This window comes from Oncorhynchus nerka, linkage group LG7 (assembly GCF_034236695.1).
Source record: "Oncorhynchus nerka isolate Pitt River linkage group LG7, Oner_Uvic_2.0, whole genome shotgun sequence".
Lineage (NCBI taxonomy): Eukaryota > Metazoa > Chordata > Actinopteri > Salmoniformes > Salmonidae > Oncorhynchus > Oncorhynchus nerka.
Genome location: NC_088402.1, coordinates 93,075,660 through 93,092,564, shown reverse-complemented (window position 1 = coordinate 93,092,564; position 16,905 = coordinate 93,075,660). Strand labels below are relative to the sequence as shown.

At 49.8% G+C, this 16,905-nt stretch overlaps 1 protein-coding gene across 1 annotated transcript in view; it reads left to right on the top strand.

The window, feature by feature from the left end:
- The window catches only part of pcsk1nl (proprotein convertase subtilisin/kexin type 1 inhibitor, like), a 28,820-nt gene extending 12,139 nt beyond the window's left edge, over positions 1 to 16,681 (top strand). Inside the window, exons 2-3 of the mRNA XM_065020979.1 lie at positions 14,146 to 14,738; positions 15,373 to 16,681. Of these exons, the coding sequence (XP_064877051.1) occupies positions 14,146 to 14,738; positions 15,373 to 15,826 (1,047 nt within the window). The 3' untranslated portion in view covers positions 15,827 to 16,681. The remainder of the gene's footprint in view (positions 1 to 14,145; positions 14,739 to 15,372) is intronic.
- Positions 16,682 to 16,905: the final 224 nt, after the last annotated feature.

The window sequence follows — 16,905 nt, the reverse complement described above, 5'->3', positions numbered from 1 at the left end:
ATGTAGAGGTAGAGGAGGTGATGTAGAGGTAGAGGAGGAGATATAGAGGTAGAGGAGGAGATATAGAGGTAGAGGAGGAGATGTAGAGGTAGAGGAGGAGATATAGAGGTACCAGGAGGTGATGTAGAGGTAGAGAAGGTGATGTAGAGGAGGATATATAGAGGTAGAGGAGGATATATAGAGGTAGAGGAGGTGATGTAGAGAAGGTGATGTAGAGGAGGATATATAGAGGTAGAGGAGGATATATAGAGGTAGAGGAGGTGATATAGAGGTAGAGGAGGTGATGTAGAGAAGGTGATGTAGAGGAGGATATATAGAGGTAGAGGAGGTGATATAGAGGTAGAGGAGGAGATATAGAGGAGGTGATATAGATGTAGAGGAGGAGATATAGCGGTAGAGGATGTGATATAGAGGTAGAGGAGGTGATATAGAGGTAGAGGAGGTGATGTGGAGGTAGAGGAGGCGGTGGGGAGGTTAGGAGGAGGAGAGTAAGGGGGTTGGAGCTGGGACATTTTCAGCGTCCAGGAATTGTGTACTGATCATTGTGACATGGGGCCATGCATTATCATGCTGAAACATGAGGTGATGGCGGCAGATGAATGGCACTGCAATGGGCCTCAGGATCTCGTCACGGTATCTCTGTGCATTCAAATTGCCATTGATCAAATGAAATTGTGTTCGTTTTCCGTAGCTTATGGCTGCCATTACCCATAACCCCACCGCCACCATGGGGCACTCTGTTCACAACGTTGACATCAGCAAACACCATACCATAACCCCACCTCCACCATGGGGCCCTCTGTTCACAACGTTGACATCAGCAAACACCATACCATAACCCCACCGTCACCATGGGACCCTCTGTTCACAACGTTGACATCAGAAAACACCATACCATAACCCCACCTCCACCATGGGGCCCTCTGTTCACAACGTTGACATCAGCAAACACCATACCATAACCCCACCTCCACCATGGGGCCCTCTGTTCACAACGTTGACATCAGCAAACACCATACCATAACCCCACCGTCACCATGGGACCCTCTGTTCACAACGTTGACATCAGCAAACACCATACCATAACCCCACCGTCACCATGGGACCCTCTGTTCACAACGTTGACATCAGCAAACACCATACCATAACCCCACCTCCACCATGGGACCCTCTGTTCACAACGTTGACATCAGCAAACACCATACCACAACCCCACCTCCACCATGGGGCCCTCTGTTCACAACGTTGACATCAGCAAACACCATACCATAACCCCACCTCCACCATGGGGCCCTCTGTTCACAACGTTGACATCAGCAAACACCATACCATAACCACCACCGCCACCATGGGGCCCTCTGTTCACAACGTTGACATCAGCAAACACCATACCACAACCCCACCGTCACCATGGGGCCCTCTGTTCACAACGTTGACAACAGCAAACCGCTCACCCACACGACGCCACACATGCTGTCTGCCATCTGCCTGGTACAGTTGAAACCGGGATTCACCCGTGAAGAGCACACTTCTCCAGCGTTGCCATTGGTCATTGAAGGTGAACATTTGACCACTGAAATCTGTTACAACCCTGAACCCTGAACCCTGGTGAGGACGACGAGCACGCAGATGATTTTACCTGAGATGGTTTCTGGGAGTATGTGCAGAAATTATTTGGTTGTACAAGCCCCCAGTTTCATCAGCTGTCCAGGTGGCTGGTCTCAGATGATCCCACAGTTTCATCAGCTGTCCGGGTGGCTGGTCTCAGACGATCCCACAGTTTCATCAGCTGTCCGGGTGGCTGGTCTCAGACGATCCCACAATTTCATCAGCTGTCCGGGTGGCTGGTCTCAGACGATCCCACAATTTCATCAGCTGTCCGGGTGGCTGGTCTCAGACGATCCCACAATTTCATCATCTGTCCTGGTGGCTGGTCTCAGACGATCCCACGGGTGAAGAAGTCGAACGCGGAGATCCTGGGCTGGTGGTGGTTACATTTGGTCGTGAGTCTGGTTGGACATACTGCCAAATTCTCTAAAACGACATTGCTTATGGTAGAGAAATTAACATTCATTTCTCTGGCAACAGCTCTGTTGGACATTCCTGCAGTCAGCATGCCAATTGTACGCTCCCTCAAAACTTGGAGAAATCTGTGGCATTGTGTTTTGTGACAAAACTGAACATTTTAGAGTGGCCTTTTATTGTCCCCAGCAAATCAAAATCAAATCTTATCAAATTGCATTAGTCACATGCGCTGAATACAGTGAAATGCTCCCTAACCAACAATGCAGTTTTAAAAAAAATATATGAAATAAATACAAAATATGAATAAGAAATAAAAGTAACAAGTAATTAAAGAGCAGCAGTAAAATAACAACAGCGAGACTATATACAGGGGGGGTACCGGTACAGAGTCAATGTGGAGGCTATATACAGGGGGTACCTGTACAGAGTCAATGTGGAGGCTATATACAGGGGTACCGGTACAGAGTCAATGTGGAGGCTATATACAGGGGGTACCTGTACAGAGTCAATGTGGAGGCTATATACAGGGGGTACCGGTACAGAGTCAATGTGGAGGCTATATACAGGGGGTACCAGTACAGAGTCAATGTGGAGGCTATATACAGGGGGTACCAGTACAGAGTCAATGTGGAGGCTATATACAGGGTATTACGGTACAGAGTCAATGTGGAGGCTATATACAGGGGGTACCGGTACAGAGTCAATGTGGAGGCTATATACAGGGGGTACCGGTACAGAGTCAATGTGGAGGCTATATACAGGGGTACCGGTACAGAGTCAATGTGGAGGCTATATACAGGGGGTACCGGTACAGAGTCAATGTGGAGGCTATATACAGGTGGTACCGGTACAGAGTCAATGTAGAGGCTATATACAGGGGGTACCGGTACAGAGTCAATGTGGAGACTATATACAGGGGGTACCTGTACAGAGTCAATGTGGAGGCTATATACAGGGGGTACCTGTACAGAGTCAATGTGGAGGCTATATACAGGGGGGTACCGGTACAGAGTCAATGTGGAGACTATATACAGGTGGTACCGGTACAGAGTCAATGTGGAGGCTATATACAGGGGGTACCAGTACAGAGTCAATGTGGAGGCTATATACAGGGGGTACCAGTACAGAGTCAATGTGGAGGCTATATACAGGGGGTACCTGTACAGAGTCAGTGTGGAGGCTATATACAGGGGGTACCGGTACAGTCAGTGTGGAGGCTATATACAGGGGTTACCGGTACAGAGTCAATGTGGAGGCTATATACAGGGGGTACCTGTACAGAGTCAATGTGGAGGCTATATACAGGGGGTACCAGTACAGAGTCAATGTGGAGGCAATATACAGGGGGTACCAGTACAGAGTCAATGTGGAGGCTATATACAGGGGGTACCGGTACAGAGTCAATGTGGAGGCTATATACAGGGGGTACCTGTACAGAGTCAATGAGGAGGCTATATACAGGGGTTACCGGTACAGAGTCAATGTGGAGGCTATATACAGGGGGTACCTGTACAGAGTCAATGTGGAGGCTATATACAGGGGGTACCAGTACAGAGTCAATGAGGAGGCTATATACAGGGGGTACCGGTACAGAGTCAATGTGGAGGCTATATACAGGGGGTACCGGTACAGAGTCAATGTGGAGGCTATATACAGGGGGTACCGGTACAAAGTCAATGTGGAGGCTATATACAGGAGGTACCGGTACAGAGTCAATGTGGAGGCTATGTACAGGGGGTACCGGTACAGAGTCAATGTGGAGGCTATATACAGGGGGTACCGGTACAGAGTCAATGTGGAGGATATGTACAGGGGGTACCGGTACAGTCAGTGTGGAGGCTATATACAGGGGTTACCGGTACAGAGTCAATGTGGAGGCTATATACAGGGGTACCTGTACAGAGTCAATGTGGAGGCTATATACAGGGGTACCAGTACAGAGTCAATGTGGAGGCTATATACAGGGGTACCAGTACAGAGTCAATGTGGAGGCTATATACAGGGGGTACCGGTACAGAGTCAATGTGGAGGCTATATACAGGGGGTACCTGTACAGAGTCAATGAGGAGGCTATATACAGGGGGGTACCAGTACAGAGTCAATGTGGAGGCTATATACAGGGGGTACCAGTACAGAGTCAATGTGGAGACTATATACAGGGGGGTACCGGTACAGTCAGTGTGGAGGCTATATACAGGGGTTACCGGTACAGAGTCAATGTGGAGGCTATATACAGGGGGTACCTGTACAGAGTCAGTGTGGAGGCTATATACAGGGGGTACCGGTACAGTCAGTGTGGAGGCTATATACAGGGGTTACCGGTACAGAGTCAATGTGGAGGCTATATACAGGGGGTACCTGTACAGAGTCAATGTGGAGGCTATATACAGGGGGTACCAGTACAGAGTCAATGTGGAGGCTATATACAGGGGGTACCAGTACAGAGTCAATGTGGAGGCTATATACAGGGGGTACCGGTACAGAGTCAATGTGGAGGCTATATACAGGGGGTACCTGTACAGAGTCAATGAGGAGGCTATATACAGGGGTTACCGGTACAGAGTCAATGTGGAGGCTATATACAGGGGGTACCTGTACAGAGTCAATGTGGAGGCTATATACAGGGGGTACCAGTACAGAGTCAATGAGGAGGCTATATACAGGGGGTACCGGTACAGAGTCAATGTGGAGGTTATATACAGGGGGTACCGGTACAGAGTCAATGTGGAGGCTATATACAGGGGGTACCAGTACAGAGTCAATGTGGAGGCTATATACAGGGGGTACCGGTACAGAGTCAATGTGGAGGCTATGTACAGGGGGTACCGGTACAGTCAGTGTGGAGGCTATATACAGGGGTTACCGGTACAGAGTCAATGTGGAGGCTATATACAGGGGGTACCTGTACAGAGTCAATGTGGAGGCTATATACAGGGGGTACCAGTACAGAGTCAATGTGGAGGCTATATACAGGGGGTACCAGTACAGAGTCAATGTGGAGGCTATATACAGGGGGTACCGGTACAGAGTCAATGTGGAGGCTATATACAGGGGGTACCGGTACAGAGTCAATGAGGAGGCTATATACAGGGGGTACCAGTACAGAGTCAATGTGGAGGCTATATACAGGGGGTACCAGTACAGAGTCAATGTGGAGACTATATACAGGGGGGTACCGGTACAGTCAGTGTGGAGGCTATATACAGGGGTTACCGGTACAGAGTCAATGTGGAGGCTATATACAGGGGGTACCTGTACAGAGTCAGTGTGGAGGCTATATACAGGGGGTACCGGTACAGTCAGTGTGGAGGCTATATACAGGGGTTACCGGTACAGAGTCAATGTGGAGGCTATATACAGGGGGTACCTGTACAGAGTCAATGTGGAGGCTATATACAGGGGGTACCAGTACAGAGTCAATGTGGAGGCTATATACAGGGGGTACCAGTACAGAGTCAATGTGGAGGCTATATACAGGGGGTACCGGTACAGAGTCAATGTGGAGGCTATATACAGGGGGTACCTGTACAGAGTCAATGAGGAGGCTATATACAGGGGTTACCGGTACAGAGTCAATGTGGAGGCTATATACAGGGGGTACCTGTACAGAGTCAATGTGGAGGCTATATACAGGGGGTACCAGTACAGAGTCAATGAGGAGGCTATATACAGGGGGTACCGGTACAGAGTCAATGTGGAGGTTATATACAGGGGGTACCGGTACAGAGTCAATGTGGAGGCTATATACAGGGGGTACCGGTACAAAGTCAATGTGGAGGCTATATACAGGAGGTACCGGTACAGAGTCAATGTGGAGGCTATATACAGGGGGTACCGGTACAGAGTCAATGTGGAGGCTATATACAGGGGGTACCAGTACAGAGTCAATGTGGAGGCTATATACAGGGGGTACCAGTACAGAGTCAATGTGGAGGCTATATACAGGGGGTACCAGTACAGAGTCAATGTGGAGGCTATATACAGGGGGTACCGGTACAGAGTCAATGTGCAGGCTATATACAGGGGTACCAGTACAGAGTCAATGTGGAGGCTATATACAGGGGGTACTGGTACAGAGTCAATGTGGAGGCTATATACAGGGGGTACCTGTACAGAGTCAATGTGGAGGCTATATACAGGGGGTACTGGTACAGAGTCAATGTGGAGGCTATATACAGGGGGTACCGGTACAGAGTCAATGTGGAGACTATATACAGGGGGGTACCTGTACAGAGTCAATGTGGAGGCTATATACAGGGGGGTACCTGTACAGAGTCAATGTGGAGGCTATATACAGGGGGTACTGGTACAGAGTCAACGTGGAGGCTATATACAGGGGGGTACCTGTACAGAGTCAATGTGGAGGCTATATACAGGGGGTACTGGTACAGAGTCAATGTGGAGGTTATATACAGGGGGTACCTGTACAGAGTCAATGTGGAGGCTATATACAGGGGGGTACCTGTACAGAGTCAATGTGGAGGCTATATACAGGGGGGTACCTGTACAGAGTCAATGTGCGGGGGCACCGGTTCATTTAGGTAATATGTACATGTAGGTAGAGTTATTAAAGTGACTATGCATAGATGATAACAACAGAGAGTAGCAGTGGTGTAAAGAGGGGGGGGGGCAATGCAAATAGTCTTATGGCTTGGGGGTAGAAGCTGTTTAGAAGCCTCTTGGACCTAGACTTGGCACTCCGGTACCGCTTGCCGTGCGGTATCAGAGAGAACAGTCTATGACTAGGGTGGCTGGAGTCTTTGACAATTTTTAGGGCCTTCCTCTGACACCGCCTGGTATGGAGGTCCTGGATGGCAGGAAGCTTGGCCCCAGTGATGTACTGGGCTGTACGCATTACTCTCTGTAGTGCCTTGCTGTCGGAGGCCGAGCAGTTGCCATACCAGGCAGTGATGCAACCAGTCAGGATGCTCTCGGTGGTGCAGCTGTAGAACCTTTTGAGGATTTGAGGACCAATGCCAAATCTTTTTAGTCTCCTGAGGGGGGGAAAAGGTGTTGTCGTGCCCTCTTCAGGACTGTCTTGGTGTATTTGGACCATTTGTTGGTGATGTGGACACCAAGGAATCTGAAGCTCTTGACCTGCTCCACTACATATGAGAATGGGGGTGTGCTCGGCACCCTTTTTCCTCTCGTCCACAATCATCTCCTTTGTCTTGTATTGATCACATTGAGGGAGAGGTTGTTTTCCTGGCAACACACGGCCAGGTCTCTAATCTCCTCCCTATATGCTGTCTCGTCGTTGTTGATGACTGTTGTGTCCTCGGCAAACTTAATGATGGTGTTGGAGTCGTGCCTGGCCGTGCAGTCATGAGTGAACAGGGAGTACAGGAGGGGACTAAGCACGCACCCCTGAGGGGTACCTGTGTTGAGGATCAGCATGCCAGATGTGTTGTTGCCTACCCTTACCACCTGGGGGGCGACCCGTCAGGAAGTCCAGGATCCAGTTGCAGAGGGAGCTGTTCAGTCCCAGGGTCCTTAACTTAGTGATGAGCTTTGAGGGCACTATGGTGTTGAACGCTGAGCTCTAGTCAATGAACAGCATTCTCACATAGGTGTTCCTTTTTTCCAGGTAGGAAAGGGCAGTGTGGAGTGCAATAGAGATTGCATCATCTGTGGATCTATTAGGGCGTTATGCAAATTGGCGTGGGTCTAGGGTTTCTGGGATAAGGGTGTTAAAGTGAGCCATGACCAGCCTTTCAAAGCACTTCATGGCTATAGACGTGAGTGCTACGGGTCGGTAGTCATTTAGGCAGGTCACCTTAGTGTTCCTGCGCACAGGGACTATGGTGGTCTACTTGAAACATGTTGGTATTACAGACCCGGACAGGGAGAGGTTGAAAATGTCAGTGAAGACACTTGGTTGGTTGGTCAGAGCATGCTCGCAGTACACGTCCTAGTAATCCATCTGGCCCTGCGGCCTTGTGAATGTTGACCTGTTTAAAGGTTTTACTCACATCGGCTGCGGAGAGCGTAATCACACAGTCTTCCGGAACAGCTGGTGCTCTCATCCATGTTTCAGTGTTATTTACCTCGAAGCGAGCATAGAAGTAGTTTAGCTCGTCTGGTAGTCTCGTGTCACTGGGCAGCTCTCGGCTGTGCTTCCCTTTGTAATCTGTAATAGTTTGCAAGCCCTGCGACATCAGACGAGCGTCAGAGCCGGTGTAGTATGATTCGATCTTAGTCCTGTATTGACTTTTTGTCTGTTTGATGGTTTGTCGGAGGGCATAGCGGGATTTCTTATAAGAGTCCCGCTCTAGCCTTTAGCTCAGTGCGGATGTTGCCTGTAATCCATGGCTTCTGGTTGGGGTATGTACGTACGGACACTGTGGGGACGACGTCATCGACGCACTTATTGATGAAGCCAATGTACTCCTCAATGCAATCGAAGGAATCCCGGAACATGTTCCAGTCTGTGCTGCAAAGCAGTCCTGTAGTTTAGAATCTGCTTCATCTGATCACTTCCGTATTGAGCGAGTCACTGGTACTTCCTGCTTTAATTTTTGCTTGTAGAAATCTGGAGGGTAGAATTATGGTCAGATTTGCCGAATGGAGGGCGAGGGAGAGCTTTGTATAGATACTCTACCCCAGGCAAGCAAAACCTTGAGACTTCCTTAGATATCGTGCACCAGCTATTGTTTAGAAATATGCATAGGCCCCCGCCCTGTGTCTTACCAGACGCCTCTGTTTTGTCCTGTCGATACAGCGTATAACCATTCAGCTGTATGTTGATAATGTCTTCGTTCAGCCACGACTCCGTGAAGGATAAGATATTACTGTTTTGAATGTCCCGTTGGTAGTTTAATCTTCCGCGTAGGTCATCGATTTTATTTTCCAAAGATTGCACGTTTGCTAGCAGAATGGAAGGCAGTGGTGGTTTATTCGATCGCCTACCAGCTCGCCCTCTGGACCCTTTTTCTCTGCCTTCTCTTCACACAAATGACGGGGATCTGGGCCTGTTCCCAGGAGAGCAGTATGTCGTTCACGTCAGGCTCGTCGGACTCGTTAAAGGAAAAAAAGTATTCTGACAGTTCCTGGTGAATAATCACAGTTCTGATGTCCAGAAGCTCTTTTAGGTCATAAGAGACGGTAGCAGCAACATTATGTACATAATAACTTACAAACAACGCAAAGAAACAAACAAAAAAACACAATTTGATCGGAAGCGGTACGGAGCTCGATTTGGCCTCCACAAGCCTCTGCGTCACATCCTCCCTCCATACGGAGCAAGCATAAATAGCCTTTTACTGCTGTGTCATCTCAGAGCTTCAGGGGAGACTTACTGCTGTGTCATCTCAGAGCTTCAGGGGAGACTTACTGCTGTGTCATCTCAGAGCTTCAGGGGAGACATTTAACATTAACATTTAAGTCATTTAGCAGAGAGACTTACAAATTGGTGCATTCACCTTATGACATCCAGTGGAACAGCCACTTTACAATAGTGCATCTAAATCTTTTAAGGGGGGGGAGGGTGAGAAGGATTACTTTATCCTATCCTAGGTATTCCTTAAAGAGGTGGGGTTTCAGGTGTCTCCGGAAGATGGTGATTGACTCCGCTGTCCTGGCGTCGTGAGGGAGTTTGTTCCACCATTGGGGGGCCAGAGCAGCGAACAGTTTTGACTGGGCTGAGCGGGAACTGTACTTCCTCAGTGGTAGGGAGGCGAGCAGGCCAGAGGTGGATGAACGCAGTGCCCTTGTTTGGGTGTAGGGCCTGATCAGAGCCTGGAGGTACTGAGGTGCCGTTCCCCTCACAGCTCCGTAGGCAAGCACCATGGTCTTGTAGCGGATGCGAGCTTCAACTGGAAGCCAGTGGAGAGAGCGGAGGAGCGGGGTGACGTGAGAGAACTTGGGAAGGTTGAACACCAGACGGGCTGCGGCGTTCTGGATGAGTTGTAGGGGTTTAATGGCACAGGCAGGAGCCCAGCCAACAGCGAGTTGCAGTAATCCAGACGGGAGATGACAAGTGCCTGGATTAGGACCTGCGCTGCTTCCTGTGTGAGGCAGGGTCGTACTCTGCGGATGTTGTAGAGCATGAACCTACAGGAACGGGCCACCGCCTTGATGTTAGTTGAGAACGACAGGGTGTTGTCCAGGACCACGCCAAGGTTCTTAGCGCTCTGGGAGGAGGACACAATGGAGTTGTCAACCGTGATGGCGAGATCATGGAACGGGCAGTCCTTCCCGGGAGGAAGAGCAGCTCCGTCTTGCCGAGGTTCAGCTTGAGGTGGTGATCCGTCATCCACACTGATATGTCTGCCAGACATGCAGAGATGCGATTCGCCACCTGGTCATCAGAAGGGGGAAAGGAGAAGATTAATTGTGTGTCGTCTGCATAGCAATGATAGGAGAGACCATGTGAGGTTATGACAGAGCCAAGTGACTTGGTGTATAGCGAGAATAGGAGAGGGCCTAGAACAGAGCCCTGGGGGACACCAGTGGTGAGAGCGCGTGGTGAGGAGACAGATTCTCGCCACGCCACCTGGTAGGAGCGACCTGTCAGGTAGGACGCAATCCAAGCGTGGGCCGCGCCGGAGATGCCCAACTCGGAGAGGGTGGAGAGGAGGATCTGATGGTTCACAGTATCGAAGGCAGCCGATAGGTCTAGAAGGATGAGAGCAGAGGAGAGAGAGTTAGCTTTAGCAGTGCGGAGTGCCTCCGTGATACAGAGAAGAGCAGTCTCAGTTGAATGACTAGTCTTGAAACCTGACTGATTTGGATCAAGAAGGTCATTCTGAGAGAGATAGCGGGAGAGCTGGCCAAGGACGGCACGTTCAAGAGTTTTGGAGAGAAAAGAAAGAAGGGATACTGGTCTGTAGTTGTTGACATCGGAGGGATCGAGTGTAGGTTTTTTCAGAAGGGGTGCAACTCTCGCTCTCTTGAAGACGGAAGGGACGTAGCCAGCGGTCAGGGATGAGTTGATGAGCGAGGTGAGGTAAGGGAGAAGGTCTCCGGAAATGGTCTGGAGAAGAGAGGAGGGGATAGGGTCAAGCGGGCAGGTTGTTGGGCGGCCGGCCGTCACAAGACGCGAGATTTCATCTGGAGAGAGAGGGGAGAAAGAGGTCAGAGCACAGGGTAGGGCAGTGTGAGCAGAACCAGCGGTGTCGTTTGACTTAGCAAACGAGGATCGGATGTCGTCGACCTTCTTTTCAAAATGGTTGACGAAGTCATCTGCAGAGAGGGGAGGGGGGGGGGAGGAGGATTCAGGAGGGAGGAGAAGGTGGCAAAGAGCTTCCTAGGGTTAGAGGCAGATGCTTGGAATTTAGAGTGGTAGAAAGTGGCTTTAGCAGCAGAGACAGAAGAGGAAAATGTAGAGAGGAGGGAGTGAAAGGATGCCAGGTCCGCAGGGAGGCGAGTTTTCCTCCATTTCCGCTCGGCTGCCCGGAGCCCTGTTCTGTGAGCTCGCAATGAGTCGTCGAGCCACGGAGCGGGAGGGGGAGGACCGAGCCGGCCTGGAGGATAGGGGACAAAGAGAGTCAAAGGATGCAGAAAGGGAGGAGAGGAGGGTTGAGGAGGCAGAATCAGGAGATAGGTTGGAGAAGGTTTGAGCAGAGGGAAGAGATGATAGGATGGAAGAGGAGAGAGTAGCGGGGAGAGAGAGCGAAGGTTGGGACGGCGCGATACCATCCGAGTAGGGGCAGTGTGGGAAGTGTTGGATGAGAGCGAGAGGGAAAAGGATACAAGGTAGTGGTCGGAGACTTGGAGGGGAGTTGCAATGAGGTTAGTGGAAGAACAGCATCTAGTAAAGATGAGGTCGAGCGTATTGCCTGCCTTGTGAGTAGGGGGAAGGTGAGAGGGTGAGGTCAAAAGAGGAGAGGAGTGGAAAGAAGGAGGCAGAGAGGAATGAGTCAAAGGTAGACGGGGGAGGTTAAAGTCGCCCAGAACTGTGAGAGGTGAGCCGTCCTCAGGAAAGGAGCTTATCAAGGCATCAAGCTCATTGATGAACTCTCCGAGGGAACCTGGAGGGCGATACATGATAAGGATGTTAAGCTTGAAAGGGCTGGTAACTGTGACAGCATGGAATTCAAAGGAGGCGATAGACAGATGGGTAAGGGGAGAAAGAGAGAATGACCACTTGGGAGAGATGAGGATCCCGGTGCCACCACCCCGCTGACCAGAAGCTCTCGGGGTGTGCGAGAACACGTGGGCGGACGAAGAGAGAGCAGTAGGAGTAGCAGTGTTATCTGTGGTGATCCATGTTTCCGTCAGTGCCAAGAAGTCGAGGGACTGGAGGGAGGCATAGGCTGTGATGAACTCTGCCTTGTTGGCCGCAGATCGGCAGTTCCAGAGGCTACCGGAGACCTGGAACTCCATGTGGGTCGTGCGCGCTGGGACCACCAGATTAGGGTGGCCGCGGCCACGCGGTGTGGAGCGTTTGTATGGTCTGTGCAGAGAGGAGAGAACAGGGATGGACAGACACATAGTTGACAGGCTACAGAAGAGGCTACGCTAATGCAAAGGAGATTGGAATGACAAGTGGACTACACGTCTCGAATGTTCAGAAAGTTAAGCTTACGTAGCAAGAATCTTATTGACTAAAATTATTAAAATGATACAGTACTGCTGAAGTAGGCTAGTTGGCATTGGCTGCGTTGTTGACTTTGTAGGCTAGCTGGCAGTGGCTGCGTTGTTGACACTACACTAATCAAGTCGTTCCGTTGAGTGTAATGGTTTCTACAGTGCTGCTATTCGGGGGCTAGCTGGTTAGCTAGCAGTGTTGATTACGTTACGTTGCGTTAAAAGAACGACAATAGCTGGCTAGCTAACCTAGAAAATTGCTCTAGACTACACAATTATCTTTGATACAAAGACGGCTATGTAGCTAGCTATGTAGCTAGCTACGATCAAACAAATCAAACCGTTGTACTGTAATGAAATGAAATGAAAATGTGATACTACCTGTGGAGCGAAGCGGAATGCGACCGGGTTGTTGAGTGCGGAAGTTCTATTCGGTAGACGTTGGCTAGCTGTTGGCTAGCTAGCAGTGTCTCCTACGTTAAGGACGACAAATAGCTGGCTAGCTAACCTCGGTAAATTAAGATAATCACTCTAAGACTACACACTCTAAACTACACAATTATCTTGGATACGAAGACAGCAAAGACAACTATGTAGCTAGCTAACACTACACTAACACTACACTAATCAAGTCGTTCAGTTGAGTGTAATAGTTTCTACAGTTTCTACAGTGCTGCTATTCGGTAGACGGTGGACGTTTGCTAGCTGGCTAGCTGCTGGGCAGATAGCAGTGTAGACTACGTTAGGACGACGAAATACGATAATTACGCAATTATCTTTGGTACAAAGACGGCTATGTAGCTAGCTAAGAAGAAATTGCTAAGATTAGACAAATCAAACCGTTGTACTATAATGAAATGTAATGAAATGTAATGAAAAGTTATACTACCTGCGGACCGAAGTGCGGATGCGACCGCTCGCTCCAACCCGGACTTACTGCTGTGTCATATCAGAGCTTCAGGGGAGACTTACTGCTGTGTCATCTCAGAGCTTCAGGGGAGACTTACTGCTGTGTCATCTCAGAGCTTCAGGGGAGACTTACTGCTGTGTCATCTCAGAGATTCAGGGGAGACTTACTGCTGTGTCATCTCAGAGATTCAGGGGAGACTTACTGCTGTGTCATCTCAGAGCTTCAGGGGAGACTTACTGCTGTGTCATCTCAGAGCTTCAGGCGAGACTTACTGCTGTGTCATCTCAGAGCTTCAGGGGAGACTTACTGCTACTGTCATCTCAGAGTTCCAGGGGAGACTTACTGCTGTGTCATCTCAGAGCTTCAGGGGAGACTTACTTCTGTGTCATCTCAGAGCTTCAGGGGAGACTTACTGCTGTGTCATCTCAGAGCTTCAGGGGAGACTTACTGCTGTGTCATCTCAGAGCTCCAGGCGAGACTTACTGCTGTGTCATCTCAGAGTTTCAACTGTTAATGTATGTGGGCGTCGGCATTGTCTTAGTCTATTACAAAGTCCTAAAAATAACCAAAATATCTCTCTCTCATCCTGTCTATCTATCTCTTCTCTCTCTGTATCTCTCTTTCCTCTCTCTCTCTCTTTGTTTCTCCTCTCTTTCTGTCTCTCTCTTTCTCCCTCTTAGTCATTGTCCGCTGCCCGTGGCGTGGCGGGGCGTGGTCTGGACGCCACAGGAGGCGGGGTCAGGCGTCTCCGCAGAGACCTCCGTGATTCGCTGCCGTACGAGGCCGGGATGATGTCCTATCCTGGGGAGTTGGCTGACGTCCTGACCCGGCGGGGGGGCAACGAGCTGCTCTATCAACCAGAGGAGTGGAGGGGGCAGGGCTTAGGCCATGCTGTGCAACAATTGGTGGAGGACGACGAGAGGCATGAACAGGAAACTGCGTACCTGGCCGGGTTGCTCCGCCTCCTCAGTGAAACTGAAGGAGCTGCCGGAGAGGAGGGAGGTGAGGAGGACCATGGGCCAGGGGACTTCCAAGGGCCCTATACCCGTGACTACGATGAGACAGAGCAAGGGATGAGAATGGGAAAGCCCCAGGCTGCAGCTCCATGGCAGGGCCTACTGGACCCCCAGCTCACCCAGGCTCTGCTCAACAGATACAGGCAGGAGAGGCTGCAGCAGCAGGCCGGGTTACCAGGTCTACCAGCCGCCATCAACAGGTTTACAGATGACAGGCTGGAAACAGGCAGCCAGGACCAAGACCAGGAGGCTCTGAGGTAAGGAGAGGGAGGAAGAGAGAAAAGAGGGAGACAGAGGGAAGAGAGCACAGAGAAATGTGAATATACACAGAGGGTACAAAACATTAGGAACACCTTCTCATTCCATGACGTAGACTGACCAGGTGAATCCAGGTGAAAGCTCTGATCCCTTATTGATGTCACTTGTTAAATCCACTTAAAATCAGTGTAGATGAAGAGGAGGAGACGGGTTAAATAGGATTTTTAAGCCTTGAGACATTGATTGTGTATCTGTGCCATTCAGAGGGTGAATGGGCAAGTCAAAATATTTAAGTACCTTTGAATGGGGTATGGTAGTAGGTGCCCGGCGCGCTGTTTCGAGTGTGTCAAGAACTGCAATGCTGCTGGGTTTTTAGCGCTCAACAGTTTCCCGTGTGTATCAAGAATGGTCCACCACCCAAAGGACATCCAGCCAACTTGACGTCAACATGGGCCAGCATCCCTGTGGAATGTTTTCGACACCTTGTAGAGAACCTCCTCTCTTCTGATGGCAAAAGGGGGGCAATTTTCTACACTCAGTTATGTAGCTATTGAATGTACACTAGCTAGCAGGGTATAATATTTTGGTTGTAAAATGTAAACATAATTCATGTTATTATCCCTGTGTCTCTAGATACCTCGTAACCAAGATCCTGTCCAGCATTAGTCCCAACAACCCCCAGGGTTCGTCAGGCCGCCGGGCGAGGAGGGACCTGGTGTCTGTGTCTGGTGGTGGGGGTGGAGGGGTCAGAGCAGCCTCAGAACCAGTCTTCCACAGATCCCGTCGCTCCCTGGTCTCCCCTCCTACTCCCTCCCCCAGCCGGGAGCCCTCTCCGGGGCTTCTGAGGGTCAAGAGGCTGGGGTACATGGAAGAGGGCCCTGGATGGCTTGGGGGAGAGAGGGAGGGCCACAAGACCCCAAACCATGCTGTGGGGTTACAGAGGATGAAGAGGATCGACACCGAACTACAGGCCCAGCCTGGTGGGAGGCCCAGCCGCAGGAGAAGAGCCCTGAACTACGACTCCCAAGCCCTAACCCACGACCCCGAGCTGCTGGTCCAACACATCCTACACTACCTGCCACAGTAGAGAGGGAGAGATAGAGAGACAGTGAGAGAGATGGAGAGAGAGAAACAGAGAGAGATAGATAAACAGAGAGACGGAGATAGAGAGATGGAGAGAGAGAAACAGAGAGAGATATAGATATAGACGGAGAGAGAGATATATAGAGGGAGAGAGAGCGATAGAGAAGCAGAGAGAGATAGACAGATGGAGAGAGAGAGATGGAGATATGGAGAGAGATGGATAGAGAGAGATAGAGAGAGAAACGGAGAGAGATATAGATGGACAGAGAGATGTGGAGAGAGATGGATAGAGAGAGATATAGAGGGAGAGAGAAGCAGAGAGAGAGAGAGATATAGAGGGAGAGAGAAGCAGAGAGAGATAGACAGATGGACAGAGAGAGAGAGAGATATAGAGGGAGAGAGAAGCAGAGAGAGAGAGAGAGAGAGATATAGAGGGAGAGAGAAGCAGAGAGAGAGAGAGAGATATAGAGGGAGAGAGAAGCAGAGAGAGAGAGACACAGAGAGAGAGAGAGAGAGAGAGAGAGAGATATAGAGGGAGAGAGAAGCAGAGAGAGAGAGAGATATAGAGGGAGAGAGAAGCAGAGAGAGAGAGAGACACAGAGAGAGAGAGAGAGAGAGAGAGAGAGAGATATAGAGGGAGAGAGAAGCAGAGAGAGAGAGAGAGAGAGAGAGAGAGATATAGAGGGAGAGAGAAGCAGAGAGAGATAGACAGATGAAGATATGGAGAGACATGGATAGAGAGAGATAGAGAGAGATAGAGAGATAGCCTCATGCTTATTAACAGTGTAGTAACACCTTCTAACACTCTATATATTATAATATTCATAAATGTCTTTGAAATAAAGCTTCAATCAAAGTATTCTGATAGATGTATTTTTTTGTATTTTTTTGAGTTCAGATCTTATTTATTTGATTTGTTTGGGAAGTTGAGAATAGGGAGGGCAAGAGTTTTAAAAACAAAAATTATTATTAAAAAGATTAGGGAGAGACAGGGTAGCCAAGTGGTTAGAGCGTCGGACTAGTAACCGAAAGGTTGCAAGATCGAATCCCAGAGCTGACAAGGTAGAAATCTGTCGTTCTGCC